The 16,005-nt window shown below is 40.9% G+C and overlaps 1 protein-coding gene across 1 annotated transcript; it reads left to right on the top strand.

Moving 5' to 3' along the window:
• Positions 1–8,136: 8,136 nt before the first annotated feature.
• Positions 8,137–11,711, top strand: LOC308383843 (neuromedin-U receptor 1-like; the record flags this gene model as incomplete). Its single annotated transcript, XM_080862001.1, has 3 exons — positions 8,137–8,833; positions 10,918–11,151; positions 11,386–11,711. The coding sequence occupies 3 exons, from the start codon at positions 8,137–8,139 to the stop codon at positions 11,709–11,711; spliced, it is 1,257 nt and encodes a 418-aa protein (XP_080718127.1).
• Between the last annotated feature and the right edge of the window lie 4,294 nt (positions 11,712–16,005).

Raw genomic sequence — 16,005 nt, 5'->3', positions numbered from 1 at the left:
GGCCGTGCTATCACATGAGGGATAGTAGTGTCATCAGAGAATTTAAAAATATTTATTCAGGTATGTTCACATGCTAATTTCTATAAACCACTAGAGCTGAAACTGTGATGCGCTGGGACAGTGTATATAAGATCTGCTATTAGAAGAGGTAAAGTTTAAAAATAAAAAAGACTGAAAATGATTGTGTTTAATCAAAAGCAGCAGGTAAGGTTGAACCAAAATCAACAGAAAGCAGGCCCATATAGAGTTTGTGTCTTCCACAAGCTTAAGACTCAGATGGCTAATGCTGTTAACAGCCTCATCAGTGCCTTCCTGTGTCTGCATGCACATTGGAAATCCTCTAACAATAGAATTATAACAGCTTTAAATACAAAAAACATGTATTTTTCCAAGCATTTTCCTACAACTGTCACTTTCTGGGAACTGTGTAATTAAATATTATTTATTTATTCGTTTACTTTTCAGAGGCCCCAGCCTGTTGGAAAATATTGTAGCGCTGGAGTCAACTCATTAGCAAAGCTGAGTTGATTTGAACTTAGCCAATCTGATCTTAGCTGATATACCAAAGATTATTCCTTAAATATCCTGCTGAGCATTTAACATTGACCATGATAAGATGCATCCATGATACGGCTAGCACATTCACAAAAGGTCCAAAAACCTAGCCTGACAGGGTCACAAGCTAACGTACTTCCGTGCTAGTCCCAAGACTGGATAAATGGAAGAGTTGTGTTAGGAATGGCATGTGGCGTAAAAACATGTGACAAAACAAATATGCAGGTCCCTCTGCTGTGGCCACCTCTTGGGAAATAAGGGAGCAGTCAAAAGTAGCTCAGCATTAACACTAAAGAGCACACAGCTAACGCCCAAAGCCTCTTAGCGATGTTAGCGAGACGGTCAATTTGTTTCATTGTGTTGTTTTTTTTAACCATCTTCAAACTTCTCACCTTTGGCAGTCTAAACAATGACGTAGCCACCATGATGGCACCCATTAGCTTGTAAAGTTTCTCTGGGTATTTTTACCGTCAGCACCTTGGCAACATAAGAGGTCCACTCTCAGTAGACAGTGTTGGGCTGTTTAGCTACGCTACATTAGCACTCTGCTTCAGACTGATAGCTGCGTCTGTCACTGCCTACACTCTGCCTAAATAGTCCTTATAATGTTTTAATTCTGTGTCTATTCTATGCTTGTGTTTTTCTCTTGTAAGAAAGACAACAATTCACCTTTTGCACCTTACTGCAGCTGTCTGTGGGCGGTGGTGCTGAAGCACGAGCTAATTGAGCCGCACGGTTTTCTCAGTGCTGAAACATATGAACTCGACTTGCTCCCTGTCTAATTTTGAGTTCTTCTGAACATTCGTACCTGACAGAATGCTTGGATAAATAAGTTTCTGTTTATGCATATATAGGATATGAAAGGTAAGCGAACTGTTTCACTTCTGCACCCTAGCAAAGGATTGGAGTGTTTACCGTTTTGTGTTTACACCTCTACTCCACTTCATTTCAAAGGGAAGTCTTGTTGGCAACTTTTTAATCCTTTATTTATATGACTGTACTAGTTTGTCCACAAGATGTATTCAGAGTTTATAGAGCTTAAGATTGCAGGTCAAAGAGAATTAAAGCTGAGGTGCTTCACTGATTGATTACACATGAATTCAAAATGATCTCTTTCTCTTTTTTGTGTTTAAGATTTTTATCCTTAGTTTTTTGGATGTGCAATTTGGGGATTTGGCTTGCTTGTTAGACAAAGTATCTCTGCAATGGTCTCGCTTTGTTATCTAAAACCATTTTCTGAAGTTTTACAATCCAAGCAATCAGTTAATTGAGAATAGATTAGACTGTAATGAAAATTATCATTAGCTGCAGCGTGATCTGCAACAGATGGGCTCTATTATCATCAGTAACAAAAACAAAATGCTGGTTTTATTTTAAAGTGTGAGTTAAAAAATGATATGAGTACTTTTAATTTTTATATTCAGACTTTTAATGTATTTTTAATGTTTTTTCAGTGTATCTTTTGTACTTTTGCCCATGTAAATATCTGAAAACGTTACCTTACAGTTATACATTTTCAAATGGCTTCAAAAAACAGTACGTCAACGTAAAGACGTGCAGTAGAGATCATTTCAGAAGTGTATCCATGCAAACCAATCTGATTATTGATCGATATAACCAACTTGTCCCTATCAGAAGGAACTTTTGATCCAAAGGAGCGTGATTGGGTCCGAATGTCCTGTTTGGCATGTTTACATGAAGCATTTTTAGTCCTGTCTGACTTTTAATCTGGTTACTTGCCCTAAAATGACACTTAGACTGACCAACATTTTCAAAATGGACAAAGTGGAGTCATATAGAATAAATGATGTCTGAGGCAATAAACTCATTAGAAAGGGGTTGACTGAAGGCCATCATCCCATAAGTAAGTCCTATTGGAATGAAAGTGTTTGCATCCCCGGGCCTTTAAAAAAACGTAAATTTAAGGCACTTCTTAGCTTTACTTTTCAGACCCAAAAGTTACATCTGCCTTTTAAACTGTCTATAGTCCCCACAGGGAAGTACCCACATGTAGATCAAAATAAAAGCACTATTTAGCTATTCACTGAGCAATGGAGGCTAGTAATACTGAGCCTTGAATATCAAAAACAAAGAAAAACAGGGACAAGCTGAAAGACCAAATCTGTATGCACTGACAGGGGCTATATAACAGAAAAATGGGATTTTCAGTGTCTGTGAAACCATCCTTCACCACATCAGCTTTCATTATGACTTTCACTCTTGTGGTCACAGTTTAGTCCACTCTCATTTAAAACATTTTGCTGCTGGCCCCCTGTCACAGAATCCAAATTAACACTTGGCTAAAAGGAGGCACCAACAGGGACATATCGGTTCCCTGCTGTGAAAGTGTTGGACTCCAGCATCAGGATTAAAAGCAATGATTGAATTAGTCACCATCGCAGAGGGAGGCAGGGTTACGAGGAGGAGTGGAGGGGGGCAAGCCACAGTCATACGATCGTGTTCAACTGGCAAAATTTTCTGCTCTCTGACAGAAGCATCGCTGATGATTTATCTGTCTCCGTCCTTGCTAGTCTGTAAATGTATTGTGTAGGATGTTTCTCAGTGAGCTGCTGCATTAGCTAGACAATCCTCACGTACGGAATAGTTTCTCTTCTCTGCACAAATGCAAAAATAGTCTTAAATCCTGGATTTCTGGCTAATGAGGCTTTTGGTTTGCAGTAATAAAAGCACTCATCTCAGCCTTTAGAACTGGAGTACTTCACTTCCCGATACAGCACAAGAACACACTTGATGACTCACATATCCTCAGCCTAATGCAGGAAGACAAAACACAAAAACTCCCACAAGCCACTTAAAATCAAGGACCCACGTTAAAATACATCAACCCTGTTTTTCATACTATAGCAGTGAGTGATGAAATAAGGTGTAACGAGACTGTGCTGATTAAGCAGTGCTTGGATTAAGCTCGAGGTCTGATGTTAAAAACATGCCGTACTACATGTTAATAGTACATTACAGACCACTGTACTTATTACTGGTCTAGCAGAAAGAGATGCAGGGTTTTTGATTTTATCCCTCGTTACGACTCGCTAATTACTCAGTTCAGAGAGGACACGTTCACGCTGAAAGCGGCACAGCAAGAAAAAAATCACAGCTCTCATTTCCTGGAACAGAGCCAGTGGGGGGGGGGGGGGGGGGGGGGGGGGGGTACCACAAAAGTGGGTGGTTGAGGCTGCTGCAATACAATGCAATATCATCCAACAAGTACTTTGTACTACTACTGTTTATCTTGCGATTAACTGTACTTGACGAAAGAAGTGGAGTGGTTTGCCTTTAAAGGTTTTTCTCCTGTAATTGATTATGTGACTGGTTGCTTACAAGATCGCTGTGTTGCTATATAACAACAGTGTTTTTGTCTGAATCCCTAAGGAGAAAACGTCTCACTGGCAATTTGCTTAAAGTTCCTCATTGTGGTTTCATTCAGTCTTAATTAGGAGGTCATATATATCAGAGCTTTGTTTTTGTATATACATTTTAAGGCAAAGCTAACAGCAGAGATAGTAGAAGAGAACTTCAAGGAAAAATCTCATAACAGTAAAACCTCACTTGTCATCCATGATTTTCTTACCTGCTGACAATCAAGCTTTTACTTCTTGGTTAAGATCATCATGCACTCTGCTCGTGCATCACTCTTGGTTGGGCTGTTATGTTGCCTTTGCTTAGAAACATTCAAAGCTGCATTGGTACAAATGGTGATAGTCAAGTCGAACAGAGTTTGCACTTTACCATCGCATTCTTGCCTTTTTGTACAATAATCCAGGAGAAAGTAAGGTGTTATACTACTCGTTACATTACTTTTGCATTTCTCTGTAAACTTACCTGAAACACATTGTCTCATAATTACCAAGACAACGTGATTCGTATTACAGTCCAACACAAATCCCTATCCTAATGAGGACACATATGATATTTGTCTTAGTATTTGGGTATGAACACAAAGCCGACAACACAAAGCAAAGATGAAAACCAGCACAAAGAGACTATAACGTTGCTGTCACAGTGATTCTACTTTAGAAATATGAACAGGTAGAAACAGAGGATGCAGTCTGACTGCTCATCCGTTTGTTACCTGTTGAAATTCAGGTTCTGGCTGTTTGGTTGGGGTCTGCATTCAATCAGCTTTATCATCACTCTGGGTTCTTTGCCTGCTTAGCATTAGCATGCTGTCTGTGCAGATGCTTGCAAAGAGCAAGACGTTGTTGTAGTTGTAGGCGTTTCTGTCATTTCTTTCCTATCTCCTGCTTACTTGGCTGATTGTTATTCAAGCAAATTTCTTCAGTCAGCTGTTGCCATTTTTTTTTATTAGTAGCTGTGATTTGAAAGCAGTAATGTTTCACAGGACTGGACAGGAGACTGACTGGAGGGTAGCAAGTTTTAATCTGGTCCTACGTGTCTTTCTAAAGAGATAGGTTGACTTCTTCACTTTCTATAAAAATCCTTGTTTGTCACTGCATGGTAAATAGTTACACCCAATATTGTTAGTGACACTAGTATGTTATTTCAAGCTAAATGCTAACAGCTGCATAGCGCTAAAGTGCTAATATTAAGCAAGTGTGTCTTTGATTCACCCTGGCATGTGGTTAATATGTTGGATCAACACCACCACAAACAAGAGTAACCCACAGATGGGTTGTTTGTGACACTGACCCCTGGTGACAGCAAACAGTTACAACGTGTCTGTTTTAGAAGCACAGCAGAAGCATTTCGGAGTCCTAATGGGCTGAACATTGGCAATGCGTTGGTAGACCGTGGGGTGCTGCAGACTGCTCATCTTCCTGCAGAGAGCGCCTGTTGCCAGATGGAGGCAGTGCCAAAGGTATGAGGTACAACTGGAAGGTGGGCCACTCTTGCTTGTGTTTTAGGTGGTCCACCACCCAGAGTGAAATGATAAACTACAAAAAGTTGAAACAATAAAACGTGTCCAGTGCAGCCCCTGTTTCTCGTGTTCCTGGTGAACTCCACTGTTGCTCCATTCCTTGTTCCGGCCCACTCATCAATCAATCATCATTTGACCAATGCACAGTCAAACTATGTGGGTTTTTGGACGAACACATTTGCATAGACAAATAACTATGCAAATGGACACAACTGTGGGAACATCTTACAGCTAAAATATAGCAAAAACCAACATTCTGGATCAGTTTAAATCTTAATACACTGATGGGAAAAAAGATTAGAGATTAGCAAAGTAGTTATGATTCATCGTGTGAGGGACATGAACATCAACGGCAAAGCAGTCATGCCAACACGCACGTCACAATTATCGATCACCGAGGTACATCCAAGACATTCACATTTGCCTTCTGCAGACTGTAGGTTCTTTAACATTTTTTGGGGGTTTTTTTTTTCAAAATTGCAAAAAGTATTTAAGAAAAAGCTGTTGCACAAATCAAAACAAAAGCTTTTTCGTCTTTTCTGATGGAAAAACCCAAAATTTCATATTTTTACAGCCTTTTTTTCTTGTTTCCAGATGTGCACCTCGCCAGTTGCTGCCGATTCTACTAATGAAAAAGAGTGTTTGTTTTATCTTTGATTTGAAATGAGTGGAAACGGGAGCACACCCACACACACACATACACCACACATACCTGTACTCAGCTCGCAGGCTTTAGGGTCAAAGCAATCTCACCTTTAATTTTCTCACCGGTGCAATATCTGTGAAAGCAATATAATGCAGGATCACAAGGCAGGTAGTGTCTGTGCAGGCTAGGTTCATGAAAGTGTGTATCACGGTGTCGAGAGTAAGATGAGAAGAAAAGATGAAAACAAGTTGAATTGGAGGAGAAAGATAAAGCATGTAGTGATGGATGGACGCGAGAAGATACTCCAGGGATAAAGAGAGATGGAGAGAGAGAGAGAGAGAGAGGCGGGCTGAACACCAGCCATCAAATACGGGAAGCCGAGCCAGTTGTGACGCACTAAGGCACCAAGGCGGTCAAGATAAAGTGTCAGAAAAAAGTCCAGGATGCAGAGAAACATGACAATCACCCATCTTCCCTCATTTCTTCAGCTCTTGCGAATCCTGTAGATAAGAAGAGTATAAAGACCACAAACTGCAGGTGAGTGTTTGTCCTTTTTGTTTGTACCTCATTTGAAGTTATCTTAACAACTCCGCTGCCTGTTACAACGATATAGAAATCCCCGTGGGGGAATCCAAACACAGCCTAAACACATCTAAACAGCCTCCCTGGCGTCTGTATTCTGCTGAACATAAATTTCTAACAGGGCAATATTGTGACAGTGCTGTTAATCGTAAAATCAATTTTTGTCGAGAGGACCAGAGAGGATATTAAACATATTAAAGATAATTAGAAAGCATGTGCTGAACATTCTTATCATATCAGGGATTCAGTGAACTGATTGGGCTGCTGCTAGTTGCTATAGATGAAAGCCAACAACTGTCTTTTCTTTATGTAGAGATACAAAACACATAGGATGCAAACATCCAATCAAAGTTATATTAATATTAAAAAGTCACTGAGCTTACTTCTTTCTTTTGTACTTGAACCTAAGCTTCTTCTTCTTTTTTAAATCAGAGGCTTGAAATTTTATCATGTCAAGGTTGGACATTACAGTAGCCAAGGACAAGGTATGCCTACATTTATTCTCCAGCAACAGCTGCCTGGGCTGAAGCCAACCTGTAATGCCATGAGACTACTTTGGGGGGATTGTTTTTAAATTAGATGTCTTAATTATACTGAAGTCTAAAATTACATGTGATTATGCGTGAGTGAGCGACAGGCAGCTATCATCTAGCTGTCTGCTTGGTGTCACCTCAGTTAATTGAAGTCGCTGACAGATAAAAGGATTCACAGTGCAGTTGTGCTGTCGAAGAGATAGTTAAAGAAAGTCTGCACTCCAACTTCAGTGAGGGAATTTCTGCTATTATTCTATTTACATCTGTTACTAATGTGCCACACTATGAACGCAGCTAATATTAGCTGATGACATGTAGTTCTTGGCCAAAACTGCAGCGCACTGACTGATACATGATATCATGGGGGCTACGTCTTATATATAAAGCTAATTGCCAAGCTTCAAACAGCAGGATCCTATAGTTCTCAAGATACAAAGGAGCAGCATCTTCAGTATCATTTCCCTGCCTCATAGATGAATGTATTATTTCACTTCAACAACCGTTAATTATGAACTGTTTGCATTTTTAATTCAGATTTTTTTAAAATCACAACACTAGTTGATCCCATCAGATGTTAAATATCAAACTTCCTACTTTCTACTTTTACAGATTCCTGACTGGCTCCATAGTGTAGCGGATACTGCGCTCACCTAACATATAAAAGATCCTTTTAGAACAGAAGGAGCTACAAATCTCTGGGAGGGTTGTGTCAGGAAGGGCATCTGGTGTAACAATATGTCAAATCAAATATGCAGATCCATCTGCTTTGTCGAACCACGTTGTGAATAAGGCTGCAGCTTAAAGAGCCTTCACCCTTTTCTGACGCATGAGTGTTTAAGGAATCCTTTAAAATTCACACTGTCTCCTTTTTCTTTTTCCATCAGGTTTATATTAGTTGAGGAACCTGCTGTCCAGTCACCACGATGCCGATACCTAACTGCACCTTCAACTCTCTTGCAGCCATTTTAACTGGTGACAGAGAACTCAGTGACTTAGGATGCCCCGATTCTGCTGTGGTGTGTGGAATGAATATCTCCTGGGTGTTGACGAACGCCACTCAAGAAGATCTGGAAGAAAAGCTTTGCTTGACTGAAGACAAGTACCTATCCAAAAATCTGGGGGAATCAAAATCCCCCATGTTTCTCCCTGTCTGTGTCACTTACCTCACCATCTTCATCGTGGGTGTCCTGGGCAATTCCCTGACCTGTGCGGTCATTTTACGCTACAGGGTGATGCAAACGCCAACCAATTACTACTTGCTGAGCCTGGCTGCGTCCGACCTGCTGGTGCTGCTTCTGGGGATGCCGTTAGAGATCTACGAGATGTGGCAGAACTACCCCTTCCTGCTCGGAGAAGGGGGATGCTATTTTAAAACCTTCCTATTTGAAACTGTCTGCTTTGCTTCCATCCTCAATGTCACTGCACTCAGCGTGGAGCGCTACGTGGCGGTGGTGCACCCCCTCAAAGTCAAGCATTTGACCACACGTGCTCACGTTAAGAGGGTCATCCTCATGTTGTGGGGGCTGTCCATGCTGTGCGCTTTGCCAAACACCAGTCTGCATGGGATCGAAGTGCTGCCGCCACAGTTTGGTCGACAGTTTCCCCGATCTGCTATCTGCCGTATGTACAGAATTTATATTTTAGTTTTACTTTATACGGTCTGCAGATATGCTAGAAGCTCTCTGGTAATGTAAGCGTGTTCACCTGCTGATTTAAAGCAGGTATAAGGGTTACTCTTTACCACTCAGTACAGTAAGATGTCAAAAACCAATGGTTTTCATTCATAAACCAAAGTGTTGGGCTTGGTGATGGTGCTCGATAGAAAAAGCGAACCTTCCTGAGCTGCACATAGATAACTGGATGCCATCTGTAACAGTGATTAATCATTTAATCACTGTTGAAACACTTTACTCAAGTCCTGAGCAATATCAGTAAATCTTGTCTGGGATCACTACTGTAAAGTTCGTCCCAGTACACTGAATACAGTACGTGATACTACACTTTGGTAGCAGCAGTATTAACCTGGCTTGCCAGATTATGAGACCACAAATCCCTAGGGGGTTGTGTCAGGAAGGGTATCTGGCATATAACTGCTAAATCAAATATGGAGAACAACCTGCTGTTATGACCCTTTATGACTAAGAGAGCAGCTGAAAGTAGCTTTAATATTGCAAGAGGCAATCTACGTTATAGCTCTTGCAATATTTCAGTCTGGAACAAAGTAGTGGTTTTTCTAACAGACTGTTACCAGACATTTTCATGGTTATAGTTTGGGTAAAAAAACAAAACAAAACCCAGAAACCTGACTGCGTATTGGAAATAATTTACCTGAATTTAAGGAGCAGGACCACACCTCCATACATCTGACCTCCTGAGCACTACAAGCTATTCATTCTTGTTTTCATGTCCCATCCTCCCTCCCTTTTTCAATTAATTCATTTCTCATTAAAACATGGGGATCTGCCTGACCCAGGAGCCGCCGTCAGTCCCCTCTGAGGCCTTTCCCAAACCGCACCTTCAATTTATGCTCAGACCATCTGCTATTATCTTCTAGAAACACTGTCAAACCTAAATGAGGATGTGGTCCCAGCTAGCAAATTAACAGTTAAAAGTAATGTTATACCTGGAATTGTGATCTATAATCATTTTCAAGCATGAGCTCTGGATAATATTCGGGGAATCAAGCTGAAGCATTGTATGAAGTTGCCGTTTTGAATATACAACAGACAGATAGAAGAGAATTTGCTTTAGACGTCTTCTTTCTACTTGAAATAATTTGGCCTAGAGCAAAACGAAGGTAGGACAGGTTCAGACATGTCCACGAGCAACCATTACTTTATGCTAATAGCATTTTACAGATTGCTAATCATATGACATGAACTTGTTGGCCATTTTGGATGTGATAGCCATAGTGACAATGGAGAAAATGATATAGGACCCAGTCACACGGGCTTAGAGACCAGGTTGTGACTGTGCCAACCACCGGTAGTGAAAGAAAATTGAGTACTCCCCCACTAGTTGCTGGAGGTTGCTAGGAAAATGCCTGCTAAAGCCCAGTCTCCATCACTAGGGGAAAATACATCTTCTTCGAACAGTTCACAAAACCCTCCTCACGATTGCTTCGGTCGCTGTCTTATTGCTGTGATCACCCAAAGTTTGCATGGAAGTGATGCACTGGCCAGCTACTCTCTGAGGTGTAGGTAATCTGCAAAAACGGTGGCACAAACTGAAAATGAAGACCATTTGCCTTCAAAGTAAAAATGATGCATTTTGAAGCATGTTGACTGCAGTGCTGAGGCTCAACCTTTAATCTAAAGGTGAACCTACTCCATTTTCATGTTTGTGTCTCAGTTTTTCAAGTTTTACTCCAGCTTGAGTAGCGGTTAACAAGCGTCTGCAAAGAAACATGAAAAACTACAGGCAGCAGTTAGAATCTGCTAGAAATCAAAGCAATCTCTCAGAGGTCTTTGATGCAGCACCGTCTTTGTCTGGATTTCACCCAGCCAGAGCAAGCAACCTCCAGGAAACACTTCCAACTAGTCGGGAAACAAATATTTTTCTCTAGCAACAAGTACTGTGTACGTGATGTCACATGAGAAACCTTGAAGACAGCTGCCAGGTTAAAGTCTGCGTTAGACATTTTTATTTGCACTGCTCAGATTTATTCTGTTTCTCTTGCTATCCTATCTTATATATATCCTCAGATCTGGTCAAACCCATCTGGATGTACAACTTAATCATCCTGATCTCCACGCTGGTCTTCTTCCTGCTCCCCATGCTGATCATTAGCGTTCTCTACCTGCTCATTGGCTTGAGGCTGCGCAGGGAGAGGGTGCTGACCACGGTGGATACTAACTGTGGCTTCGGTTCTGAAAGTATCTCCAGCTCCCACAATCAGAGGCTGAGCAAACGAAATGTGCAAGTAACCAAAATGCTATGTAGGTGTTATTTTACTATATTTTTATTCTAAATTAAATTGGCAACAACCCTAACCCTACAAAAATCAAGACCCCATAGTCAACATTTCTGAAATGTTTGTGTTTAAATTCATTATTTTAAGATTATTTACAATATTTTGTTTAACTAGTCATCTGCCATTAAAGACTTTACTGGTGTCCCAAAACAAAATTTATGTGCCCCATGAATCACATCCATTGTTCCATCTGCTCTAGGTGTGCTGGTGGTTGTCTTTGGCCTGTGTTGGGCTCCCTTCCACATCGATCGCTTGATGTGGAGCTACATCAACATATCATACGAGCAGCACCGCAGGATCTTCGAGCATGTCCACGTCATCTCTGGAGTTCTCTTCTACCTGAGCTCCGCCGTCAACCCCATCCTCTACAACCTCATGTCCACCAGGTTCAGAGAAATGTTTAGCCACATTACCTGCTACTCTAACAGCTGGAGAGAACACTCGAGGAGCTTCCAGATGACTCAACGCAGCACCCTGCGTGAAAAAACATCCCAAAGTAACAAAATGACTTCTGGAGCCTTTTGAGCCTTTAGGAGACAAAGGAAGTAAAGGAAAAACTGAATAAACAAGAGTTCTGCACCAAGCACCACTAACATTATGGAAAACGATGTTCCTGCATTCATATAGATCTCGAACACAACCAGAATCTGTGTCTTAGCAGCTGATATGACTCACAATGAACACAATTCACAGGCTATTGCCCAAAAAACTACAAATATTACACTAAAATCTGACAAATACTGTAGGGGGAGCAGCAGGTCTTGTGAACTGTGGATGGACAGAAATAGACGGTCCTTCAGCCGGATGAGCTAAAAGGTGGTTCCTGAGGCGCCTCACCTTAAGAGAAAACAAGCATATTTCCCTCCTGCATGCTTTTACTCTATAATCATTTTTATCAACAAGTCCCAGAGTGTAAAAAGAACAATGACTGAAATTACATTCAGAGTGAAGACCAACAAGACCGCACACTGAGGTTACTGCACTGCCACATAGATGATGCAGCAGCATTTTTATGCATTGGCATCCCATCAAATGCATCAAAAGTAAACGCTTTCTATTGGAAATGGATGTGAATGTATTTATTACATACATACTGTGTAATGCAATGAATAATATTTCCAGGCTTGCCTACATGCTGCTCTACAGCCCATTAACACACTCCTAGCAGCAGTAACACTGAATACATTTGTCTGTGAATGAAAGCCAACGAAGTGTACATGAAACGGTTTGATATTTATAACCACTACGGACGCTAATCATGACACAAGTATTTACATTATATTCTGAAAATACTAAAGAATCATTGATATTATGTAGCAGTTGCCACAGAGGTTCCACATATATTGATACGTATATTATGGACTTGTATACAATGTACATGACTAGTAACTCTACATATTGCTTAAGTTTTCACTGCAGCATAATTTGACATATGGTTATTGCTCAGTCCCATTCATTTTCTGCTTTGCTGGTAAGCGGTGCTATTGTTTACCTATTGCTTTAATTACTTTTTGATGCACAATGTGTACATATGACATGTTTACAATATCTTTTTATGGTGTGCACCATTAAAACAGACCTGATTTTGAATATCAGTGCTGCTTGTAAGATGTGTCAGCAGGCCCACTCAGAAAGAAAAGATCACACCGAGTCTTGTCTTCTTTGGATTCCTATAGTGCAACCGGCCCCGGGAGGCAAAGGTCTTCTGTGTATACATCGCAGTAAAAGTGTCGGGGTGAACAATAACGAGGCGTGCCGAAAGCCACGAGAACCTTCCGACAGGATGTCTCATCTCAACTTTAGGTGACGCACAGCGCGGAGGAAAAAACTCATTTGTATACATGGAGAAGATGATGATGAGGGGTAGAAGCTAGGAGGAAAGATGATGTCACCGGGTCAATAATATGGAACAAAGAATTAATGAATGATTAGATGAAGCAGGATGTGAAAGCAGACAAAGATGAGCCATCTGTTCAATACTGACAAATCGCTTTGGAATGAAACAGCGTTATCAGTGTGCCACACCAGCACAGATGAAGGGCCCTCTACCCACAGCTTCCATCAACATAACAAAATGCAGCGTTTACGCACTGGCTATGCAAATTGGCCCATTAAAAAAAGGGTACATCACAGCGTCGCCCAAATAATTACAGACACTCAAGACCAGGGTAATGATTGACTCCTGTGGGACTTTAATGTGACACTTCGAGGCAGGCAACATCATTTACCTTTGAAAGATTTTTTTTAAATTAAGACATTAAAGGACAGATCACAGAAATTAGAAATTCAATGTGTTTCATTTTCACTCACAGAAATATGGAATCATCCTCACGATGAAAGTCACGAGGCCCAAGAATTGGAAACAATAGAAAGTTCATGCGATGCTCAGTGGGAGTTCTGGGAAGGAAGACTGGTGAGGGACACTAATCATCCGATCAAACTCAACAGACACGGAACTTTGAAAAGGTAATTTATATCCATCATCCTGACACGACAAGAGCTCCCAAAATAACAAACGGTAGTGAGTTACGAGTTTGAGCTTAGAAATCTAATTGGCTCTGCAACAACGGTAAACTTAAAGGCCACTTCTATTACAGTAGAAGATGAGGAGAGATGGAAACTTAAAGGCTACAGTGCCACTCAGTCCTCTTTTAATAGCAAAGTGATAATTGGAAATGTACTAGGACAGGAGATAATGTCAAGGCGCAGAGCAGTATCAGAGACAAGAAGGATATGGAAGTGGAGATATGATTTCCTGCCAAGAGGATGATGTGAAGTGCTTCATAATGAGATGAGGTTAAGTATATTGTGAGAATGGGGACTGACACAGATGGGCTGTCTCAAACTCAAAGGTCTCTCTTACATTAATAACAGTTGAGAAAAACGTTACTCCAAGTGTCATTGACCTGATGTGTTGAGGAGAGGCCAGAGCACAATGAAGCGACACCTTAGTACGCCAGCGCCGGGGTCAGCTCAAGGAGGATTTGCATTTACTAAGCAGTAGAATGAAGCAAGATAGCTGTCAGGTTTAAGGTACTTAATCCAGTTGCAAAGACTTTCCAGCAGGCTTCTATCAGTCGAACAACCGTGACTGACTGAGCCATTTGCAAACACTCCATCTGTCCAAATGACCAACACTATTCGCCCATCACTGTGTATTAATACTTGTAATCATGCTAGGATCTCTTTGGATAGCAATGCAGTTTTTTAAGGCTGAGGCTTATCAGCAACAATTCACCGGGTTGACTAGTTGGCTAGACCAGGGATTGACCCACCTGGTGATCATCAAGAGGGCACATTTGCTATCCGATCTTTATGTGATGACGTATGACCTCGCTCAAATGAACACCTAGAGAAGGTTTTAGATTTAGAGCTTCAGTGGAGATTAGTAGAGACTTGGAGAATCCATGCTGAGGTGTCCATGTGGGCTGTCTGTTAATCTTATTATGAGGCTAAAAGGGCTTGTCAGCCTCGTTAGCCTTTTTTTGAGGCGATCGTGTGAAAACGCTACTGAAGGTCACTAGAGCAGCACTAGCACAAAAAATGTGTGTGGTTAAATGTTTTGAAAATGTTTCCTTATAATTCTGTGATAGTCAGCAGCATATTTATATATCAAATATCAGCAGTGATAATCCTGCCAGAAGTTTAGACAAGGTCAGTCATTCAGGAGATAATTAGATACCAATGAAATTGTTTAGATCAATCAAGCCATTTACTCTAGGAAAATAACTCCCATCTCTGCAGCTGTTAACGTGACTCACAGCCCTACTCGCTGTCATATAACCACACTATCACTAGCCACTTCATTAGGTACACTTTGCTAGTATCTGATTGGACCCCCTTTTACCTTCCGAACTTCCATAATTGTTTGCGCCATGGATTCAGCAAGACACGGGAAACATTCCTCTGAGATTCTGCTTCATGTCGACATGACAGCATCACACATTTGCTGCAGATTTGTCAGCTGCGTATCCATAATGGAAACCTGTTTCATCATATCCCCGAGTAAAACTGCTGACGCCAACGACTGTGCCTCTTTTAAATCACCATTTTTTTCCCAATCTGATGCTCAGCAGGTCATCTTAACCATGTCTACATACTTAAACGTGTTGAGTTACTGCCATGCGATTGGCTGATTGGATGTTTGCACTACAAGCAAGCAGCAGAATAGGCATGCCTTATAAAGTTTAGCAGTGAGAGTATATCCTTTATGACTGTAACCTGTAAAAGTCTACTTCTCTGAGCTCATTTTAATTAAATGAGGAAAAACAGGTGAAGTATCTCTCTCCCCTGAAATGAACTGAGCACAACAAAAGAGGCCATCGCAAGGACGAGCTTTCATATGCCAATTTGTGACTTGGTGTTAAGCACGTCATTACCTATGTGGGCTGTTTTTATCCACTACTGAGGAGTGCAGTTAATTAGGCTGGATAGAATGGGTTTTGGTTCTGTTTAATTACATCTGAGCTCAATAAAAGCACATTTAGGGCTGTGATGAAACCCAGTGGCTGCAAACATGAGAATATTAACACTTTTCATTTAGATTCACTTTGGATCATGTGAGGTTCTCTAGTCTAGAGCATTATTTTTCCATCTGTTTGCTGACAGTTTATGCTAGATGTGTTTACAAAAAAACCCAAAAACAAAACACATATTGACCGGTTTGATTAGATTATGGGGAAAGCCTCTCATCAAACATAGCTGTAGGCAGCATTACTGAAAACCTTGGCTAAATGGTGAAAGAGTTGGATTCAAATTAAATTACGTCTCAGTCACTGTGGGTGGGAGTATGCTTTTGAGTAAAGAGCAGTTCAGTCTG

This window comes from Rhamphochromis sp. 'chilingali', assembly GCF_963969265.1.
Source record: "Rhamphochromis sp. 'chilingali' genome assembly, chromosome: 16".
Lineage (NCBI taxonomy): Eukaryota > Metazoa > Chordata > Actinopteri > Cichliformes > Cichlidae > Rhamphochromis > Rhamphochromis sp. 'chilingali'.
Note: the sequence above shows the minus strand (reverse complement) of the source record. Positions and strands in the feature narration are given on the sequence as shown.